We start from the raw sequence: 22,406 nt of genomic DNA, 5'->3' as shown, positions 1-22,406 counted from the left end.
TTGGAGGTCATGAGCCGTGTTAAGATGCAGGTAGAGGTTTTCCCTATAAGAGCATGTGTAAGTCTCAGTCTCCACATAAATTTGGAAGGGCAAGGAGCATCATCGACACGAAGCACATCAAAGAAGCTTCAGCCTGAAAAAGCCCAGTTAAGTAACCTTCAATGAGTTCTGGCATTTGTAAGCCGAATTCCTAGATGCCAATTTTAAAGACCATACTTAAGATTTTATGAGTGTCCATTAACCAACTGAGACTTTGATATCTGCAGACTCCCATCTGTGTGTGGACTAAAATAAGCGTGCCTGTGAAAGTGTGTGCATACACACACACACACACACACACACACACACACACACACACACACACACCACTTGGCAGGAGTGAAATGGCATGGCTGAGTTGGATGGAACATATTCATTTAGCTTATTCATTCCTGACAATATGAAGTCATTAGAGGGAGCTAAGGAGGCTTTGGCAATTGCCAGCATGGAAAAAGACCAGGGTTGGTTATGCCTCTCCATTCAATAAACAGGGCCATTGACTAAGCTGTATGTACTCACCGCTCTCTGCCCACATAAGTAATTTGCTATTAAATACATACTGCTCCTCTGCTCCTCTAAAGAGTCTTGACAATGGGTTATTTTTACATGCTTGAGTTTGGAGGGCTAGAGACAAGGGGAGGAGTATTCTCTTGACCTCTGGGTCCCTGACCTGCAGCTTAAATGACTGTGAAATAATGGAACAAAGAACCAAGCCAGGGCCTTCAGCCTAGCACTCAGTCTTTTATGAACTGGGTCAGGAGCTCTTCAGAGTATCGGGATGCATATCTTGGCATTGTGGAAGAGCCAGTACTTCCTTCAGAGGTCAGACACCTCCCAGGAGTTTAGTACTAGTTGTGGTTTGAATATGAAGTTTTGTGGCTAGGATCATGCACTGAATGTGGGTGAAGTTTGGCAAGGGGAGGTCCTGAACCTTAGATGGCAAGGCTGAGCTGAGACAAGCAGGTCACTGGGACTGTGAAGCTGAAGGCTAACCCTGTTTCCTAGTTCCTATTTCACTCTCTGATCCCTGCCCTCTATGGTGTGAATAGCCTCCTCTTTCTGTGCCATGGCCTGCCTCATCATGGCCCAGGAACTAGAGCCAGAGAATATGGACTGAACTCTCTGAGCCAAGAGACATCCTTCAAGTTGGTTTTCTCTAACATATGGTCACAGTATTAATAAAACCAACCATTATATGATCTTTCAATGTGCCTTGTTGAATCTCAAGAGGAAAGCAATCCAACTCAAGTCCTACATGACATAACAGTGTTCAAGCCTAATGACATGGGATCTTGCCTCTACTGCAAGTGTTGGGAAAGATGATTTACATAACCAAGCAACTAGGATTTTGAGGGCTCGATTCTAGCTTCAGGAATAGCCAAATCCAGGACACTTTCCCACCCTCTGATTCTGGTCTACTCTCTGGTTCTGCCCTTATTTCCTCTGCCTATCACAGCCAAGATGGATACTGGAGGCCTGGTGCATTCTGGGTTCTTACAGTTAGCTGTCCAAGAAAGAATGTGGCCAGTGTGTTTCTGAGTCCAGAATAGATTCTGATTGGCCTATGCCTTGGGCCAATCACTGTAGGTCAGATCCTTTCTCTGTGTCATAATTGGCTATGCCTAGACCACTTGATGGTTCATGCAGCTCACAGTAACCACCTAGGATAGGAGAGGTTGTTCCCCATATGAGAACAGGGCAATGGTTAGATAGACTCCAGCAAGTATCTATAATATTCTTCCAATACCTTTCTAGCAAGCAAGAGTAGTTAATCCAAGTCACAGTGCCAACAGTGGTAAACAGTATTGTTTTTGATAAACCAAACTCTTCAGTACATCAGTTCTTGCAGAATGCTTCGGAGGGGTGAAAACAACACAAAGAAAGTCAAGATGGTTTTTAGAAAAGCAAATCGTCTAGAAATAAACTAGACACAAAATACAGCTGTTATGGAGAGATATCTTAAAATCTTTTCTTTGAGAACAATACTTGCGGTACAGTTGAAAGGAAAGATAATAGGTCTGTATTCCTCAGCCAGGTGCTGTAAGAGGGTGGCGGTGAAAGTCAGTCTTTGATATTCTGGTGGAAGGGAACGTCTTTGTAAGAATCTGTACCTCCTCAGGTCCTCTTGGCCCTCTCCAGTCTTCTAGCAGCCACTTCACTGCTGTTTAAATGTCCCTTTGCAAAGATGCAGTCATCCACACAACAGACATGAATGTTCCGACCAATCCAAATTGGATTCCTTCTTCATTGTAATGCTTCCTTTAGGGAACTGTGGTCCTTTTCTTCACCTGGTCCCCATTTGTTCTGAAAAATGGTTTTGTTCCTTTTCCATACTTTGCGTCAATGTTGGTTCACCTTTCTTATTTTTATAAGGCGTTAGGCATGGTGGAGGCCTGATCAGCACCGAAACAGCCGTGATCATTCTCCCTCATCCCTGCCAGTAAGTCCTGATAGAAGCTACCAGTGTTGATTCACTGATGCAGTTTAAATATGAAATATCTCCCAAAGGCAAGTGGCACTGTTTGGAGAAGTTATAGAACCTTAAGGAAGAGGGGGCTTAGTTTGTGGAAGTAGGTTGTTGGGGAGGCAGACCTTGAGGTTTCAAAGCCCACCCCTGCTTCCTGTTCTGTCTCGATTTCCTGTTTCACCAAGAAGTGAGGAGTTCAAGTTGCATACTCCCACCACCCAGCACCATGCCTTCCCCATCACAATGAACTTTGTCCTCTCAAACCATGGAGCTAAAGCCAATCATTCTTGTCTTATGTTGTTTTGCCAATTAGTTAATCAAAGGCTGAGGGATTTCAAAGAGGTGGCAATGTAGTCTGTTTGGAAAACAAATATCTTTAGTCTCTCTTAAAAATGAGCACCTCTGGGGACTGTGGGGGACCTGGAGAGATAGTTCAGCAGTTAAAAGCACTGGCTGCTCTTGCAGAGGACCGGGGTTCAATTTCCAGCACCTACACAGTGGATCACAGCCACCTGAAACTAGTCCCAGGGGATATGATGCTCAATTCTGACCTCTACAGGGACCAGGTACACAGGTGGTGAACAGACATACATGCAGGCAAAATATCCATGTGATAAAAATAAAGTCACACACACACACACACACACACCCCAACCAAAATAAACAAAAACCAAAACAACAACAATAATAACAAAAACCAAAACAATAGATCTGGAAAAACTGGCTTCACATGCTTCACTGAGCTGAGGTCCAGTAAGGACCACAGGATGCTCAAAGCTACAGAGTTGGCTCTGCTCATTGGTGAACATGGCGCTGAGATTGCAACCCTGGAGCATCAGCTGCAGCCTGCCCAAAACCTGTCTGCATGATGCACTTGTGCAACATTCCTTTATCTTTTGGAAAGAGCTACAGCAAGCCAAAAGAGCAGGTTTTCAAATCACACTGATGATATAAGAGGCAACCTGAGCTTGAACAGTTTCTGGCTAATGTAGATGAGGCTAAATTTTCATAGAGATTGATCATCTAAATGTTCAAAGAGCAAATGACAAAATATCATGCGATCATGTAAATATGTACATCATCTATGCCAAAGAAAAATTTAAAACCTAAGTTTATTTATAGCATGGTTATAGCTAAGCAAAAATGTTTACATAGAAATGACTGAAATGAAACATACCTAAATAAACACTGACTGTACTTTTCCACAGGTGCTTAAATTATAAATTGCTCATGTCAATGTCCCCCAATTTGTTAAAACAAGAATTCATTTCTTTTTTTTAAGAAATTGGACTAATATTCTCCCAAATTAAGAGGCAACATGTCAGAATTCAGAACACCATTCTCTGGGGTATTTATAAATGAACATAGACTTGCTCCGCTGTATCCTGTAGCTGCACACACTAGTAGTTTATAGACTGAGATGAGTCACAGAAGAGGGTCTGTGGGAGCGTAAGATCTATGGTGGTTTAATTCAGGACTGAAAAGTTCCCAGATGGATCATACCCACTGCTGAAAATCGGGACCCAGGAACTCTAGCCCTAAGTCCTGTCCTCAATCCAGATAAGCCCATCAATTATCTATGCCTCTGTTTCTAGATGTAGAAATGGAGACACTATAAAGAGGACCAAGGAAGTGCTTATTGATTCTGTCCTCCCCTTCAGATACACAATTCTTGTTGCTTAGGAACAGTGTGCCTACCAGATCCCATGGTAACTTGGTAAGGTGATGGGTTCACAGCTACAGGAAACCAAGCCAATCCACAGGAGTGATGTTCACAGAACACCAGAATTCAAATCTGGAAATGACTGCAAGAAGCCTCACTCGGAATGCCCAAGGTAACCCAAGTGGTGAGCACAGACAGGATGCTGTGAGCCACTGAATGTGAAATAGATGCACTTAGAAAGGAATGAGAAACAGCCTCCAGTCCAGGCAATATGGAAGCCCCAGATAAGGACTATGGGTAAGTCGCTTAGCATACTGCCCAGACACACTGAAATGGCGTATCACCAGCAGCTGGGATGGCAGACTGGAACATGGCCAAAACAAGCTGACCACTTCCAGTGTCATTTAGTTCACAAAAAGAAATTAATGAGAGAAACTTCAATATCAATGGAGTTGCAAGAATATAATGAGCTACACTTGCTCCCAGGAGGAACGGCTTTTCAATTATTTCTCTTAGAAGAATTGCAGTCACGGTGTATTTGATCCATACCCGACCCACACTCTTTGGAGAATTAAAACACATTTTACCCAATGTCAAGTTAAAATAAAAACTCATCAGAAGCAAAATAACTCTTTGCTCCCAGGGCTCCGAAAAGAAAGTGGTTCTCTTTGGTGGCTGGCTGGTATGCTTGTGACCTTTGTACTAAACTAACACTTGGCAGATGAAATCTGAGAATAATTCTCTTTGCATCATTAGCTGAAACATGAGGGCTGCTCTGGGTTTCAATGTAAGTGATAACAAAGAAAACATGACACATTGGCTCTAATAAATGTGCCACTAAGCTCAGAGCAATTGTCCTGTGTAATCAAGCACACTGCTAGGGTCTCTCCTCCCACCGTGGGTCCTCTGTAAGAAGCCCTCAGAAGACCACTCTCCTCCGGCTGGATCCCACTCCTTCCAGAACAGCCATTCTCAAGAGAATCAGTAGCCACATCTCTGCCTGTGTCTTCCTTTTTGGAGGTTTGCATTGTACATGAATCTGCCAAACACACTTGTACAGTTCAGAATGATCTGGCTTCACCTTGATCCCGAGCTGCACCATTAAAACTATATCACACACATGGGAAAATCATGCAGACAGGACAGCCCACTGCCCCAACTAATGAGTGCACAGTAAACAGGAGGAATTTCAGCAGGCTCTATGTGTTCTCCAATGTTAATGTCCTCTTTCGGGGGCAGAGGGGATGCTGTTGTTGTTTGTTGTTTTATGGTACTCAGGGTCAAGCTCCCAGCCTTGTTCATGCTAGGTAAGTATTCTACCACTGAGCCACATCTCTCTCTCTCTCTCTCTCTCTCTCTCTCTCTCTCTCTCTCTCTCTCTCTCTCTGTGTGTGTGTGTGTGTGTGTATGTGTGTGTGTGTGTCTGTTACGTGGGTACATGCACGTGTGATTGTGGTACAAGCCAGAGGACAACCTTGAGTGTCCCTTCTCAGACACTAGCAACCTTTATTTTTGAACTGTCTCTCACTGGTCTGGAACTTGGCAAGTAAGCGAGGCTGGCTGGTCGGAGAGCCTCTGGGATCCACCTGTCTCTACTTCCCTGGCACTGGAATTACAAGCCCACGTTGCCAAGCCAGGGTGCATTTTAAACAGGAGGTCTGCAGATCAAACTCAGCTCGTCATTCATGCAAAGCAAGCACTTTGCTGACTGAGCTATCACTATATCACTACAAAGGAAATCTGAAGGAAAGGTGCAGGGGACCTCTCTGTTTTCCAACTATCTGTGATTATATCATTATTACAAACTTAAAAGTTATTTGAAAAAATTTACATCCTTAAATAATTAGTTGAATAGGGTTTTTGAAGAGGTCATTGGGGTTAAATGTAGCACTACGAATGGGTCCTAACCTAAACTACTCACCTTGTTGGAAAGGGAAATTAAGGTTACAGAAGCAATTCCAAGGGTCAGGTGGGCCTCGAGGCAGAGCCATGTGAAGAGTCAATAGTAGGGTGGCCTTCTGAGAGCTACAGGGAGAGGCTTCGGGAAATACCAACCTCACCAATATCTTGACCTTGGACTCCTTAATCTCTCCAGAATTGTGAGGAAACATTTTCTGCTGCTAAATCCCCCCCAGTGAAAGGTGTTTTGCTCAGCAAACTGATGCACGGCCCACGTGCCCCAAGACCTCCATTCATTTGGTTTTGTCTTATGACTGGCCCAGCCCTCCAGTCCTTGATACCTCTTCTTGAGAGCAGAAGGGAGGATGGGACCCATTAAGCAAGGAAGACTCAGGCTTCCGCAGCCCTTCCCTGCCCATGAAAGGCTGGTGCTCAGGGGAATCATCCAATACAGAAAGGAGGGCAGACATGCGTCTGTTGGGCCCAGAGTGTTCAAGGAGAAAGACAGTTAGAGGAAGTTGTAAAGTGGAGACGCTCCGTCACAGCACGAGGCAAGCTTCCTGCTGCACTAACTGATGGCTGCAGCAAATGGAGGAGGAAAGGAATGGGCATGTTGTACTGTCCACAGTGCTGGGAGCCGAAGGGAGACTCCACCAGCCGCCTTGTCTGAGGGCTGAGCTCCGATCTCAACTCATCTTTATATATCATAGAACAAAGGTACATCTCTTTCCAGAACCTCAGCCTGAATACCAGTTATGCCCACCTCCTGTCTCCCTCCTATCCTCAAGGCCTCCTTCTAGTTTTGACCCCCATGATTCTCACCAGCAGCACCTCCCTCCTTGGAGTTCAAACACAGTCGTATCTCTTCCACCTTCACAGCTCTCGACATTTCCTAAAGGCTTCAAGCACTCTGGTGAAATTCCTTGACTTCTTTTTGGCCCTGGACCACATCCCCAACCCACCAACCACTGCCCTCTGCACAGACCTCAGCTTTACCTGGAATATGTAGCACTCTCTCAACCACAGCCCAGACAATATCCAGATCAAATGACTTCTGGTAAGCTATTTAACCTCTAGGAATCACAGTTTACCCATCTGCTTCACTTATAATGCAAAAATTCTGCAAACTCCTTTCTAACAGTAGACTATTACTAGCGTGGTGTGTGCTCACAAGGGAATATTTTGTATGCAGCCAGAGCCATAGAACAATATTTAGTAACATGGCAAAAAGCTCATGAAATATTAAGAGAAATGAAATTATCAAATCTTGTTTATTATAAGCACACTTTTGCTGAAAAGCATATCAACGCAGAAAAAGAGACTAGAATTGCATATACTATAAAGCCAGGAGTAACTATTCTCGCGTTACTCTGCTTTCTATATTTTCAAAATTGCCAACACTAAATGTGTAGCACCTTTTCTAGTTATTTAAAAAAAAAAATCATTCTCATTCTCATTTTATCTTTCTCCTCCTTAAAAAAAAAAGTAATAACAAACTAAAGTAGCAACCTAGTCAAAGGCCGCAGTAAAGTAAGTCCATTACATCATCTCACTTATGCTCTCATAAAAAGCAAATACCACTTGATGTATTATGAACTTGGAGAGACAAAAGGACAGCTAAGAAAACTAGGCTAATGGATGGTCACAACATGGAGCTAAGACATGACTGGACTTCTAAAGAGTGGATTCTTGGACCTCAGAGGGGCCCAAACAGTTTCCACCACCACACTGGCATTTCGTCCCTACGGGAACAAAGAGTGCCACGCGCCACCCACAGGTCATTATCCGGCCATCCTGTGAGGCTGAGCCCCACACGCTGCTGTATTGAAATGTATTGAAAAGGCTGCCACAAGAGCTGAGTCCCCATTCATTCAGTTTTGTCCCCTGGTAATGAGTACCCTCAATTCCCTCCTTACTCTAGAAAAGACTGGCTTCAAAACAGGGCTGGCCTTGTGAATGGCCCATGCAGGAACCCTGGAGCTTGGTAACAGTTCAGCCATGAGAGTCGGAGGAGGTGACCATTTTAGAAGGAAACACTGCAGGGACTTGAACTGAACTGTTTCACTTTTTTCTGGAGGTGGAAGTTTATGACCTGACCGTAGATGTGTGGCTGGCACCCATCTGGTGACCTACTATACCGGCAACTAACGACAGGTCAGGTCTCTGATGACCTGCAGCCTAGACAGTGTGGGCTGGCCGACCCTCCAGGCCCACGCAGAAAGGATGACTTGGAAACAAGCCTGTCTTTTCCATGTATAATATGTGTATTGTTTCTGTTTCCGATCCAGTGTTGTTAGTCATGTTGACAAAACAGGCTCCCTCTAGACCAGCTTTTCTGGAGCTGGAACCGGGGGTAACCAATATTCTCCCTTCCTATATAGACAGTTCACATATATATAGGTATAGATATAGACAATTCACATCTATACCTATAGTCATTTCCTTCTGACAGGCCCTCCTCTTCACAATGGGTTCCCTCAAATACTTTTAAAAGCTAAGTTAAGTAGCTTCCAGAACTGGGGCTTAATTAGAATAGATGAATGCTGCAACAGTCTCATGACCGTGGACAGTCTTTATGGCTCCTGACCTAAAGGAATCCACCAGCTATTCTCTGCATATGCTCCGGCCTTCTGAAACTGCTCCTAGAGAATTCAATAAAAAGCCACCTATGGAGGCCGGTCTGTGCAGAAGGCTTGCTCTCGGTGACTCCCTCTAAATAGACCCATGAAACTATTTCAGAGAGACCCAGAACAGTTATCTGCACAGCTGTGCATGACTACATTTTGGAATTTGGTCAGACAGAGCAGAGCAGTATAATATCTGTGTATTGTACAAAAATAACACTCAACTAACTCTTCCACAGAAAGAAAAAGGAAGCCAAGTAAAAATTTGACTGAAATAGTCTTACTACCAAAATCTCACTACAAATCTCATGGACCAGACAAGAGAATTCAAAAAAGTACCTTGCCTGGATTGGTCCTACTACTCTTGGGTCTATATCCCACCTCCCAAACCCGAATACCCCTTATCATACAAGTCATACCTCACCCAGTAGGAGAAATATCAAAGTAACTCATCAGAGAACATCTCCTGAAGAAGAGGGCTTCAGGGAATGTTCTAGAAGCCCTAAACCTATGTGACTGAGAGCTGATAAGATTTCTGGGGTGTTTTCTAGGGAGAGACTTTTCAATGTTTCATTGCCCATTTCCTTCCAAGTGGTGTGATTTGCAACCAGAAAATGACTTTCCCAGGGTCCTGGGGTAACATCAGTCAAGTCAAAGACCGATTGTCCAGCTCAAGCTCTGGATACCATTTTTGCAACATGCTGGTTTAACAGCAGCAGAAAGTATAGGGTCACCTTAGTGGCCACACCAGCAGGACCCCACCCAGGTACAACACGAGCCTTAACCCCATGGAGAGAGGGGACCAGGACTATGCATCCCTGCCTCAACAATCCTAAGCTATATCACACAGTTAAGTCCTAACTGGGTTTGCCTTGTTCCACCTCTGGCTAGGCAAGTGTACTCTCTACTTTTCCCATCAAGAGCTCCTCTCACATAAAGGTCACACATCTATATAGAATACACTTGTTCAATCATGACATCAACTCTACGGCAAGCCTCTAGGTGGCTACCTGCTTCCAGTTCTCCTATCTCAGAAATCTCGGGCAGTATAAAGTAGAAGCCTGGTAGACGGGAGGCTTATGTCGAATTTGGTTCAAATTCTATTTTAACTTAAGCCTATATAATTAGCTTTATACCTCAAGGCACGCTGCTGCCATGTGACACTCTGCTTCCCCAGGTGGAGGTCACTTTTTTTCACAGTTCCACACTCACTGGCTGGGGATGTCTTCACTGGAGGCAAAATTATACTTAGTAAGTTAGGGCTGGAGATACTTGGCAAGTGACCACCCAACTGTCCACCAGCACTTGGTCAAGGACACCATTTGTCACAGGAGCAAATTGCCACTTAGCTGTTTCTTGAAACCCTAGACCTTGAGGCTATTCCATCTTTCCAGTATAAAATATTAGAAACTGCTACAGCAAAAAAAAAAAAAAAAAAAAAGTTTTAAAGTTTGTACATACTTCCTTTCTTCCTAAATACCCAGTTCCTGAGCAGGCTGTTAGTGAAAACATTACCAAGAGTTACCAGCTTGGGATTATACCAAATGCTGACCATGTAATCCATTGTCTCTCTTTAGGTCCAAAAAGGAAAAAACAAACAAACAAACAAAACAAAACAAAACAAACTAAGAGGTGAAGATTTTGATTCTTCAAAGTTGGGATTTCCTAGATGAGGACCCCAAATATATCTTGGTGAACACTAGACAGCCCCAAATCCCCCTGCGCCACAACACACACACACACACACACACACACACACACACACACACACACACACACACACACACCACACACACAGACACAGCAGATTAGCCCCAAACCCCTCCAGACCACATCTTTGCCTGCAAGGTCTGATAAGACGTAGGCAGCATCCAAACAACCCTTGGAAAGATTTTCAAAAGTGCTCTCATTGAGTGGCCCCTGGGTCAAGCATGTGAGAATTTCTGGGGATCCAACTTGAGGATCCACGTTTTTCAAAACCCTAGAGATGGTTCAAGAGTTCTGAGAAACAGTGCCCCAGGTAAACAGAGTCCTAACTTTGCACCATTACACCAATACCTACAGAAGGGGCAGTGCCTACCTATGTAGAGCGAGGAGTCCTTCCTCCGCACGTGGTCGTCAATGTAGGAGACCCCCAGGGGCTGCACGGGGGTAGCACCGATGCCCAGGAGCACCTGAGCCCCAATGAGCAGCAAGTACATCATGTTGGTGGCTGTCCGGTTCCGGCAGATAAGGTCGGGGTCAGGCCCCTCATCGCTGCTGGAGCCGTTGGTGGCGCAGACATCGCGGCCCTCGGCGCCCCAGCGGATCTCGCCAGCCTCGTACTTGTACTGGTGGGTGAGGAACTCTGGCAATGCTGACAGCAGAGCGCCCAGGGCCATGACGATGCCACCACAGCCGATAAGGCGAGGTCGGTGCCCACGTGCTCCGAAGTAGCTCACGAAGAGAATCAGCGCCAGGTTCCCGATCTCGAAGCTGCTGGCGATCACACCCACATCAGCACTCTGAAGGTTGAACCTGCGTTCCAGGGTGGTCAACACGCTCACCTGAGGGTGGCAAAAGGAAATTTCAAAGTCCGTCTTAGGAGGCACCCAAGACATCTCCCTGCCCTTCCTGGACCCTCCCCCACCTGCCTGGAGATGTGGCACCAGATACAAAAGGCAAGTAGAAACCCGAAGAATCAGACAAGCATTCCCTTCGTTTGCTATAACAAGTTAACAGAACAATTCAGTTTTCTAGTATCAAAGATGGTTTTTCCCAATATTTGCCTCCATCTTCACGAGTTCATAGAGGGGATCTATAAAGTCATCCTGAATAAGTCCCAAAGTCCATAGATTAAACTTTCCCAAATGTATGCTATATATGAAATCTGTGCTATGTTCAAGAACATAGGACCTAGAGGCTCTTTACCAAGATAGCAGCCAAAACCACCTAAGTAGCAAGGCAGACCAGCTAGGTTAGCTCAATAGGATATATTCATCCATCCATCCATCCATCCATCCATCCATCCATCCATCCATCCATCCATTCTTTCCCAAGTACTAGGGATTGAACTCAAGACCTTACTCATGCTAAGGAAACACACTGCCACTGAGCTACATTCCCAGAATCCTTTTCACTTTTTATTTTGAGACAGCATCTCAGTAGGCCATGATGACCTTGAACACACTCTCTGTAGGCCAAGCAGGCTTTTAGTCACTCTATGGGCCAGGCAAGTCTTGAACTTATTTATTTATTTATTTATTTTGATACTCCTCCTTCAGCTTCCCAAACAGCTAGGGTCACAGACTAACACAAACAGGCCTGGTAGTGGGATCATAGTTAGCTCCACTTCCTTCTGGAAGTTTCTAAATGACAGAGGTTTGCTTAAAGGATAAGTGATAAAACAAACAAACAAACAACAAATCCCAACTCACTGCTCTACGTATTGTAGCCCTGCAAAGGATATTTTTATGGGATATTTTTATATTTCCTCCTCCTTTTGTATTCCTGTCTGCCTGTGTTTGTTCAACAATATTTATTGAACATATGCTATTTGCCTGGCAATGGCCTGGATAAAAAAGACAGAAAAATGAGGACACCTGGCCTTAAAAGGCCACCTGGCAGGAAGGTACACACAGCCACAGCTAGAACATTTATTGCTAAGAGATCACATTCACAAAGCACATTCCACCCTGGGGGCCTAAGGGGTGACAGCTATCTATCATAAGGCTTATTAGAGGGAAGATGGAGTCCCTTGCCTGTTTGTGGGGACGGTGACCTGTATCACAGGAAGACAGTTGTCCCTGTCAGGAGAGATCTGGTGGATGATTGAGGCCCTTGCTGGCCAGGGAAGAAACACTGTGAGCAAAGGTATGAACAAGGAGGGCATGAGTTCCTGGCGAAGCGGAGAACTGACCCAGATCATAAGCGAGGAATAGCACTGGGGGGAAGGAGGCAAGCCGTACAGTGTGGTAGCAGGGGTGCAGGTCACGGAGGAGAGAAAACAGAGGTGAATCCCAGCTATCTCCTTAATCTGCTGTGACCCTGGCCAGCACAATGACACCCACCCCCCAGCTTTGATTCTGAGAAATCAGAATCCTACTGGCCCTAATGTGATGGATATGAACACAGAAATAATGGTGCAAGTCTACTGGCCAGGAAAGCCTTCCATTTCACGGTAGGATAGGAGAGAAAGGTCATGATGTTCAAGGGTCAGGCCAGGTATCACATGGGTTCCACCTAACTCCAGGTAACCAAGTTACTCTGTGCTTGAGCATGTTCATCTGAAATGCCAGTAAGAACTGGGGCCAGGATAAACCACACATGCGTGGATGCTAGGAAAGGGTAAGCTCCAGCCATTATGAACACTAGCGTTTCTGTGGTTTCCAGGGAACATCCTGGGGTTTAGAAGCCTAAGCATCACACCAAGTATGGGAAAGGAATTCTGGAAGAAGAAAGGAATGAATACCAGTGGACAAAGCAGCCAGGCTTTTATAGAGGTGATGGGGAGGGGTAGATACAAGGGTCCTCATCAGCACACAGTGACAGGCAAGAAAAGTGGGGGAGGCATTGTAGGGGCAGAGCTTTATTTCAGGCAGACTCCACTAAATCTGCTGACCAGTGGATATGAGCTGTTAAAGAAAAGGGCAGGGAGGGGAGTCCCAGAGACACAGGGACATGGTCATAAACACCGAAGCCTTCACAGCCTCCCAGTCATGTCCCATCTGCTGGTATCCAAGCACATACCGCGATACCTGTGATGATGACGACTATACCTCTGTGTGCCCTTACTATCAAAAGAACAGTGTGGCCAGTCGCTGCTCCTTTCAGTATATGTATTTAAAGCCGCAGAGTGCAGAGGATCTCAGCTCCTGAAGCCCTTAGTGAGCACCAGGGCTCCCCCAGCCTTTGTGACTCAGCTGGGCCCTGGGGTAGTTTTGAATCCGATCCCCAGCTGAATAGGAGGGAGGTGAGAGGCAGGTTGCTAAGGCGGTGTAGCATCATGGGGTTCTTTCCCTCAGCACTCTTCCATGGGCCAGCCCCACAGAGCAGCTTTGAAAGGTCTGTCACACCCTTGATCACCCGGAGTCCCCATTCAGGTTCCAATTCCATTGTGCTCTCCAGCCAAGGCCAACCCACGACTCACTCAGCCCCCACCATGAGATTAGATGGCTCCTTTCTCTGGAATACCAGATTGCAGTTGTTGAGAACAGAAGATAAGCGGGCCCTGGCTTGGTTACAATGGCTCTAAAAGGCTCCCAAAGATGTTCTTTCTGAAAGCCCTGGGCAAGGGAAAAGAAAGGTTTCAATTATTCACTTCTTTCTGCCGTAACAAAAGCATGCACGGTAGACCAAAGGCGCTGGCTTTAAACAGGTGATGTGGTGGGCAGGAGTAATTGGGTAGGTGGCCTAAAGGCCTGGGAGGTGGAGCAGCACATGCTGAGGCTGGGAAGGTGACCAGAAAAGGCTGGAGGAGAAGAAAGCAGCGACTAGTCAAGGTAAGAGGCCCCAGGCAGTGACAGGCACCAGGAGCAGAGCAGTGTGACGGTGTCTTAACATCCCACTGCTGTGAGAACACACTTAAGACGAACAACATAAGGGAGGATTTAGGGGGCTTATTGGGAAGGTTTCAGTCCATTGTCACCGGCTTCATTGTTTCAGATCTATGGATAGGCAGAGCAAGATGGTGAGCACCATATGGCGGAACCAAAAAAACCGCCACCTCACCAAGGCCGGGAAGTAAAAAGAGAAAGGGAGGATGAAGATGAGGACTCCAAGCGATCATCCCGAGTGACCTAAGGATCCTTTTCACTAGGCACCAACTTGGCAAGGTTGCCTGCCTCCCAACACTGCAGGCTGCACTGAAGCCTTTATTTAGCACACGGCACTAGGATGCATGCCTCAACAGGTAGATCTGCGGGGGACACCCTCCACCACGGCGGTAGATGGCTCCACGGTGGAGGAGGGGCTGAAGTGAAGTCTTATTTTATTTCTGCCATGAGGCATGCGGACAGACAGAGACGACAGCATATCTGAACCCTGGCACCCTGGCAATTGCCACAATTCGGCAAACATGCCCCATCCTAAATTGTCTCACACCATACGTGCGTGTTTATGATGCCGGTTAAAGGTCATGGTGGGGATACAGACAGCTGCAGGCAAGACACAAAATAGTCAGTCCTTCTCCATCCAGATCATGCCCAGGGCTGTTAGTCCGCCTCAAACCAGGGTCTTTCCTCCTTGCAGCCTCCTGTGGTATCTCTAGTGATGCTAGTCTAGACCAACACTTAACGTTACTGCAGGCGCGCTGGAATGGTGCTTTGTGGATCAATTAGATCGGGGGGCTAATGTCTTTACTCATTTAAAGCACAATTTTGAGAAGCTGGACTAATTAAGTATGCATGAGGCCATAAAAGCCACTTGTGGCTTTTTATGTGGCAGAGAACAATCCAGCGCCGAGGGAGCAGACCGCTGAAGGGAACGGCTGCTTTTACTTAATGGGTAACAGGACTAAAGGAAACAGCTGGGTAATTAGCGACAGAGACAAAGGGGCAGCAGCTCCAGCAGGAAAGACAGGAGGAAGTGCCCTTACCCTGGGCCAAGTGGAAATGAAGTTAGTAGGAGAAGCATGCGGGATCTGTCAGGCTTCTGTTACATTAACTGAGAGGAGGGAGGGAGTGGGGGAGGAAGGGGAGAGATCTGCATTTCCACATCTCAGGAACTCTTGTTAAAAATACAGTCCCAAGGCTGGGCTATGACTCAGTGGAGTGTTTGCTAAACAAGTATGAGGACCTGACTTTAGTCTCCAACAACGCTGGGCATGATGGAGCACACTTGGAATCCCAGTGCCTGGGAGGGAGGTAGCAGCAGGCAGGCCCCTGGGTTCCCTGGCCAGCGGGTCTAGATTCCTTACAGAGTCCTAGGTCCCAGTGAGAGACCCTGTCTCAGAAAACAAGATGGATGACTTCTGAAGATGTATACCTGAGATCGACCCCCTGGCCTCCGCACATACTCACATGCGAGTCCAAGTGAACAACGCACAGGTGTATGCACGCACACGTGCATACATGCACACTCAAAGTCTGGAATAAAGCTTAGTGGCATGCAGAACATTTTTTTTTATTTTTTGTGATTTTTGTTTGTGGTGCTGAGACTGTAACCTAGGACCTCATGCACAGTATTAGAGCCTCCTGCATACTATGCAAGTTCTCCGCCACTGAGCTCTGGTTCTACCACCAGCATAGGGTTTTACAAAACGGGTACTCATCTTGAATGATGCCATCAGTGACAGGGACATGCGCAGACCACGATCAACCTAAGGCCTGGTTCTCAATGTTTATTGGCAAAACCCGACTCGTAGAGTGTCAGTGTTTAATTCCTTAGTGTTTCCAATTCCACAGGCTTGTGATGGAGCCAGAGGGTCTGCAATCGTAAGAAGGCCCCTGTCCACTTGTTGCTGCTCCTGATCAGAGGACTTGGAGAGCCCATACTTCCTCGGCTTTCCTCCCATCCACAACCATCTGAAGACGAAAGGCTTCACTTCTAAGTCAATACAAAGTGCAAGCTCCTCTCCATTTGACATTCAGCATCGGCTGTGATTAAGAGACAATCCATACACGGCAGAAGGAAAGCATTTAGTGACAACCTAGGCTCCACAGCACCACGACAGAGTGGCAGAACAATCACGAGAACGGCAACACCGACAACAGATCTGAGACACAGCAAGAACGAACTGGATCTTAAAAGACACCGAGTGGGAGAAGTTGCCACACAAGTTCAGAAGCAAAGGTCAGCGGCACAGGGAAGACATACCAGGCGGAGAGTTCTGGCCAGCCCAAGGCAAGGGGAAATCACCCAGGACTTCAGAGTCATCCGAGATAAAGCAGCCTGAAAGGCCACACTAAAGATCTGTTCTGGGTTTGGATGTCAATGGGGAAGGGAGGTTGTTGAGCCGAAGCCATCCTTTAGAAATAGCATAGCATTCTTTATAGTATGGAGAGGGAGCAAGTCAGCTACTCCGTCTTGCTGAGAAATGAGACTCACTTGCTTCTGTCATTAAGGAAGGGCACCTGAGTGGAGGTGCCTCTCAAAAGTCAGACCCCAAAGATGAGTCAGCTGCCTGGAAGCACAGGATCAAGGACCCACCTCGGGAAGCAGATACTAACAACAGTACAAGAGATGTCAACTTCACTGTGGTCACGACAAAGAAATGTGGGTGCCTCTCCCAGGGGTTCCTGGAAAGAATTTGACACACTTACTCTGGAAAGAGTCAGACAGTAAATATTTTAGGCTCCCAGGCCATGTGGTCACCCTAGCAACACTGGCATCTGTCACTGTAGCACAACAGAGCATCCATGACAACCTGTACACAAATGGACATGGCTGAGTTCCAATAAAACTTTACTAACCAAAGCAGGCAGAGGGCCAGATTTGGTCTATACCCTTTTGCAGACTGCCCAAACCTTGACTCTACAAATTATATCTTTAGCTGCTAATAAAAACTTCCCATTCATAATAAATTTATGAAACACTCCTGTTAAAAATACCAAAAAAAAAAAATCATTTCTAGGCATTTCAGTGCCAGTTTGTGAAGGTTTGGGGGTTTATTTAAGCTTTTTTTTTTTTAAATCCCACACAAGTGTTTTGTAAAGTAACTTCAATTTCTTATCAGCCCTTCCAAGGACATGTCTTTCTGAATTGAGGGGAATAGTCTCTGCTCCCCCAAGCCAGTATTCAGTTTCTGTGATAAAGCTGTGATACTAATCTCAACTGAAGGAGGCCCCATATACTACTCTGTTTCTTATCTGAAAAGTAGCACCTTGAGGTAAGGAGTTTGGTGCACTGGGAAAATGGTGTGCAAAACACACTCACTTGTGAAGTCCAGGATCCCAGGTCTGCAGAGCCACGTGGCCCAGGACACCACAGTCCCAGCCCCTTGTCTTGCTCCAACCACATGCCTCACCACTGGGCCAGGTGAAGGAGACGTTCGGCATGGCTGCTTTACGTCTGCTTCAATGTTAGCACAAATCGGGAGATAAATGGGGATAATTTTCAAATGAGTCTTCCTTAGAAGGCGAGGAACAAATTAGAGAGGGAAGCTTTGAGACACCGACCGTGGCCCCAGGCACGTACAGGAGCATCCACCATAACAAGTTTACTAAGCAATCCTGTTGTTATCAGAAATGTCCTAACAAAACTTCATTTTTTTTTAAGCTCATGAAAATGATCTCAAAGTAAATTCAGTCTCTTATCTGTCATGCCAAGGGTATGTCTTTTCTTTTCGGGAACACACTCCTGCTGTGAAGCTGAGGATGGTCTCAAACCTCAGCCTCCCAAGTGCTGAGATTGCAGGTCTGTGCCGCCACATGCCATCAGAACATGCCTTCTTATGAAGGGATGAATAAGCAGGGGACCTAGGTGAGATTTTAAGAGCCTCACACTGACTGAGTCAGGCCCCCTAAGACTCCTTTTCTAGTCTGTCTGTGAGTGACAGTCTGTCCTCAGAGCCAAAGATGAAAAGCCCCAGTAGGCACTGTAACCACAGGTAGGCCTGGTCTTCAGCATGCTCCCCAAGCCCATAGCAGGATCCCGAGCCACCAAAGTTCTCTCAAGGCCACTCACTGTGTCGGTCGGTCTTTGTATCCTGAGCTCACACAGTCTTGCTGTCACTCTCTTAGATCACCTGGAATGGCAGTGACAGTGTCTTCCTGCCCAGACTTCCAAAGACCTCACTGGCCTCTCCTTCTCTAAGAACCCACTCACACCTCCCCCTTCACTTTCCTCCACCCCATCATCTGCATCTTTCTCGGGCCGTTTCTCCCCCCTCCTCTGGGCTGTGGGTCCTCTCATCTTTCTTCTCCCGCTGCCTTCCCTAAAGGGCCCTAAACCACAACAGGGGCAACTGTCTTTGATTCCTTTTACCCTGTGAATTTTATGTTGAATTAATTAATTCTAAGAGAATGTGCAATCGTTTATATGGTCCTTCCACTCAAAATAAACAAATGAATAAGCATCACTAAATGTAATTGCTTCCAATATGCAAAACACATCATTGACATCCCCCCAGCCCTACCCCCCCCATAGCTCTTCATTCCAGCTTAGATAAACGAAGGTTCCAGGTCCCCCCAGCCTCAATCGACAGAGTTCTCTGCACTCTGTGCCTGAGCCGCCCAGTCACAGGCAGGGATTTTGTCATTAGGCCAAGTCTCACAACAACTTGTATTGAGCCTCGCACACCACAACCCAGAGTATTGTTTCAACTCAAAATGTGTACGGTGCCTGTTCTGTTCTCTTGGAGCGCAACAGGAACTCAGTGGTTTCCTTAGCTTTCAACCAAGTAAAGCAGGCCAGGCACAGGCCTGCAAGTTATTTTGGTGTAAGGCTCACACTAAGGATTCATTTCAACATTGGCTCCTCAGGCAGAGCTGCTTTGTGCTAAGTTAGCCTCTCTGCATGCCCCAGGGACCCAGAACACTATTGGGTGCATTGAAAAGCCCCCATTTGGGAGAGGGAGGTGGCTTAGTCAGTAAAGTGTTTGCTGCACAAGGCTGAGGACCTAAGTTTAATCCCCAGAGCCCACAGGAAAACAGCTGGTGTGAGCAGGGCGTGGTGGTGCAAACCTTTAATCCCAGCACTTGGGAGGCAGAGGTAGGTGGATCTCTGAGTTTGAAACCAGCCTGGTTCACAGAGTGAGTTCCAGGACTACGCAGTGAAACTCTGCCTCAGGACAAAAAAAAAAAAAAAAAAAAAAAAAAAACAAGCAACAAAGAACAAACAAACCCCAGAACAACATCAACAACAAAAGTTGGTGTGGTGATACAGGATCCTGAGGAAGGACTCTGGGGACTGACCGCTGATCTCCACACACATATGGAGGAAAGGGCTGAAGGAAGAAGGGGAAGGAGGAAGGAAGATTCCAACAAGTACCTACCTGTCCCTTGACAGGGATAGATCCAGGGGCTTGAGATACACAGTTTCACAAGACCTGGACTCCATTCTCAGCCAGGACAATGAGGTGTCGCTATGAAAATGGGTAGTTACACACAAGGAGAGTAAAATCTATTTCCACATGATAAGTAAAGACATGGTCAGTCCCCTAAGGAACAGCAATTATGCAGTAGCCAGCATCGAGGAGAGAGGAGCTCTGGGTAAATTCCAGGATGTGGGTCCCATTGATTATGACCATGTTGGAGTTCATTTCTTATGTGGAGCCCAGTCCCAAGTGCTTTCCATAGTACAGCACATTGTTCTGCAGTATGCATCTATGTGACGTGTAACCTGACCATCCTGATTTTCTCAATGAAGAACTTGAGCCAGAGAAGGTAATAATTCCACTGACAGGGAGCAGAGGAGGAGTCAGGACTGAGGCATATACCCACCAATCCTGCAGCACCCAGGAGACAAAACATTGTGCCCCTGCCTCAGGAGGTGGCTCCCATCCAAGTGGCAGAAGCTAACAGATATTTTCAGGGATGCAGGAGCATCTCCAGGCAATGGCCCACCAAATCTGCTCTGAATAACTGGTAAGAGGAAGGGAGCCAACAGGAGTAGAATAAGGGGGAAACATTAAGGAAGCTGAACATCATCTATCTACCTATTATCTATCTACCTAGTTATCTATCTACCTATCTACCTACCTACCTATCTATCTACCTATTTATATCTATCTTATCTATCTCTGTGTGTGAAGACCATTATTATGTATAAATAATACGTTAATATAAAAGAGGTGATGGGGTAGGAAGAACGTTGTTAAAAGTTAGGGAAGAAAAGAGTTCTGATTTCAGAAGGAATTTTTTTTTTAACTCTGAGATATTTGGAGGTTATTTTTTTTGTTGTTGTTGTTGTTTTAAACTGGATCTCATGTAGCTCAGGCTACCCTCAACCTTGCTACATAGCTAGGATTGGCCTTGAACTTCTGGCCCTCTAACCTCTACTTCCTAAGTCCTGGAATTGCAGGTGTTAGCTACTATATCCAGCTCTTCAACTCTGGGTTAAACAAAGACAAACATAGGAAAGTTTTCCAAATGGCCAGTACCATGATCAACCATTGATAAAATATATAACATGGAAACATATTTAAAATTGTGTGTGTGCGAATGTTTATTAAGAAAAATGGTTATTAAGACTAATCTGAGAAATATTTTCATCAAGTGCTATCTGGAAAAAGTTCTTCTTCTTATAGGAAACAATTTCAGTATTTCTCCCATCTACCCTGAAACAAAAAGTTAACAAGCAGAGTCTTTAAAACTGCATTTCTCTTCTTTCTTTGGATACTGGGAATCTCACACCTGAATCTCCAGTCATACTATAGCAATGGTGAGGAATCAGTGCTAAGCATATGCACAGGGGTGTGTGTGTGTGCATGTGTGTGTGTGTGTGTGTGTGTGTGTGTGTCTGTCTGTCTGTCTGTCTGTCTGTCTCTGTGTCTGCGTTTCTTGGCCTTCTAAGAGCATAATGTTGACCAAAGGCCCTTACCAACCCAGGAAACGGAATCATAGTATATTAATTCCTCAAGACCAAATTACCAGGCAGGTCATACCAGGATTTACCAGACAGGTTAAATCCTAAAAACCAAGATAATCCACTCCATGTAATCACATCCTCTCTTGAGAATGAGCCCCACAAATAAGCTGGTAAGAAACTAAAGCTGTACCTCCAGGTGGGAGATAAACACAGGGCAGGAGTAGCTTGCACTTGCCCAAGGCAGCATTAATAAGCTTCCAGAAGGATAAGCAAGCCTAGCTCTGGTGTCAAACCAGTAAAGAAAAGTGGCACACCTTAGGGACTCCTCTTCCTCCGCTTGCCCACACAGCCCACTGATTTCACGTGGCCCTTGGTCCCTCCATCCTTACCTATGTGCATCTCAGGCACTCAACGCCCCCAGCTTCACATACGTACGATGCCCAGTGCCCAATGACAGGCCCAAAAGACACCCCTGCTGATGTGATTACTGATGATAACCAAACCCGTCCTCCACAGTCTGCAGGGAGGAATCTGACTCCAGAAGGGCAACAAATTTACCCAGGATCACAGTGCCGTGACAGGGTCATCTCCTGATGCCCTTTTCGGCCCCTCTCTCCTTCATGCTAGAAGAAAAGCAGACATCCCCCTACTTGTCCTGACCCCCTCCTCCCAGGCTGACAAGTTCACTACTTCTTGGCTACATGCTACTAGTTCTAGGTACTAACAATGCTGCTCCAACAAGTACCAAAATAAAAGCCAAAATGCTGTGGGATGTCTTTCTGTACGCTGTGAATATGTGTTGCTCTGATTGGTTGGTAAATAAAGCTGCATTGGCCTATGGCAGGGCAAGGGAGCCAGGCGGGAAAATCCACGAGAGATATACGGGAGGATGAAGGAGAGGCAGGGAGACACCATCCCGCTGCTGTCCAGATATCAGCATGTAATGGCACACAGGTAAAGCCACAGAACACATGGCGACATATAGATTAATAGAAACGGGCTGAGTTTAGTTGTAAGAGCTAGCTAGCAAGAAGTTTGAGCCATAGGCCATGGCCATAAATTTGTAAATAATATTAAGCCTCTGGGTGATTATTTTATAAGCAGAAAACCTTCCAGCTACACCAAAAGGCATGCTTGTGCCGGAGGAGGGCAGAGTGGAGAGGCTAACATGGGTATGCGCTATGGTTTGAATGTGACCTGTCCTCTACAGGCTCTTGTGTCTGAGCATTTTGGCCCCTAGCTGGTGGTGCCATTTTGATAAGGTGTG

General features: G+C 46.0%; 1 protein-coding gene across 2 annotated transcripts in view; it reads right to left on the bottom strand.

Moving 5' to 3' along the window:
• Slco3a1 (solute carrier organic anion transporter family member 3A1) overlaps positions 1-22,406 on the bottom strand; it is a 289,209-nt gene that overhangs the window by 215,909 nt on the left and 50,894 nt on the right. For both annotated transcript variants that reach the window (XM_028893279.2, XM_028893281.1), the window contains exon 2: positions 10,773-11,238. In XM_028893279.2, the coding sequence (XP_028749112.1) occupies positions 10,773-11,238 (466 nt within the window). The remainder of the gene's footprint in view (positions 1-10,772; positions 11,239-22,406) is intronic.

Source organism: Peromyscus leucopus, chromosome 1 (assembly GCF_004664715.2).
Source record: "Peromyscus leucopus breed LL Stock chromosome 1, UCI_PerLeu_2.1, whole genome shotgun sequence".
Taxonomy (NCBI): Eukaryota; Metazoa; Chordata; class Mammalia; order Rodentia; family Cricetidae; genus Peromyscus; species Peromyscus leucopus.
Note: the sequence above shows the minus strand (reverse complement) of the source record. Positions and strands in the feature narration are given on the sequence as shown.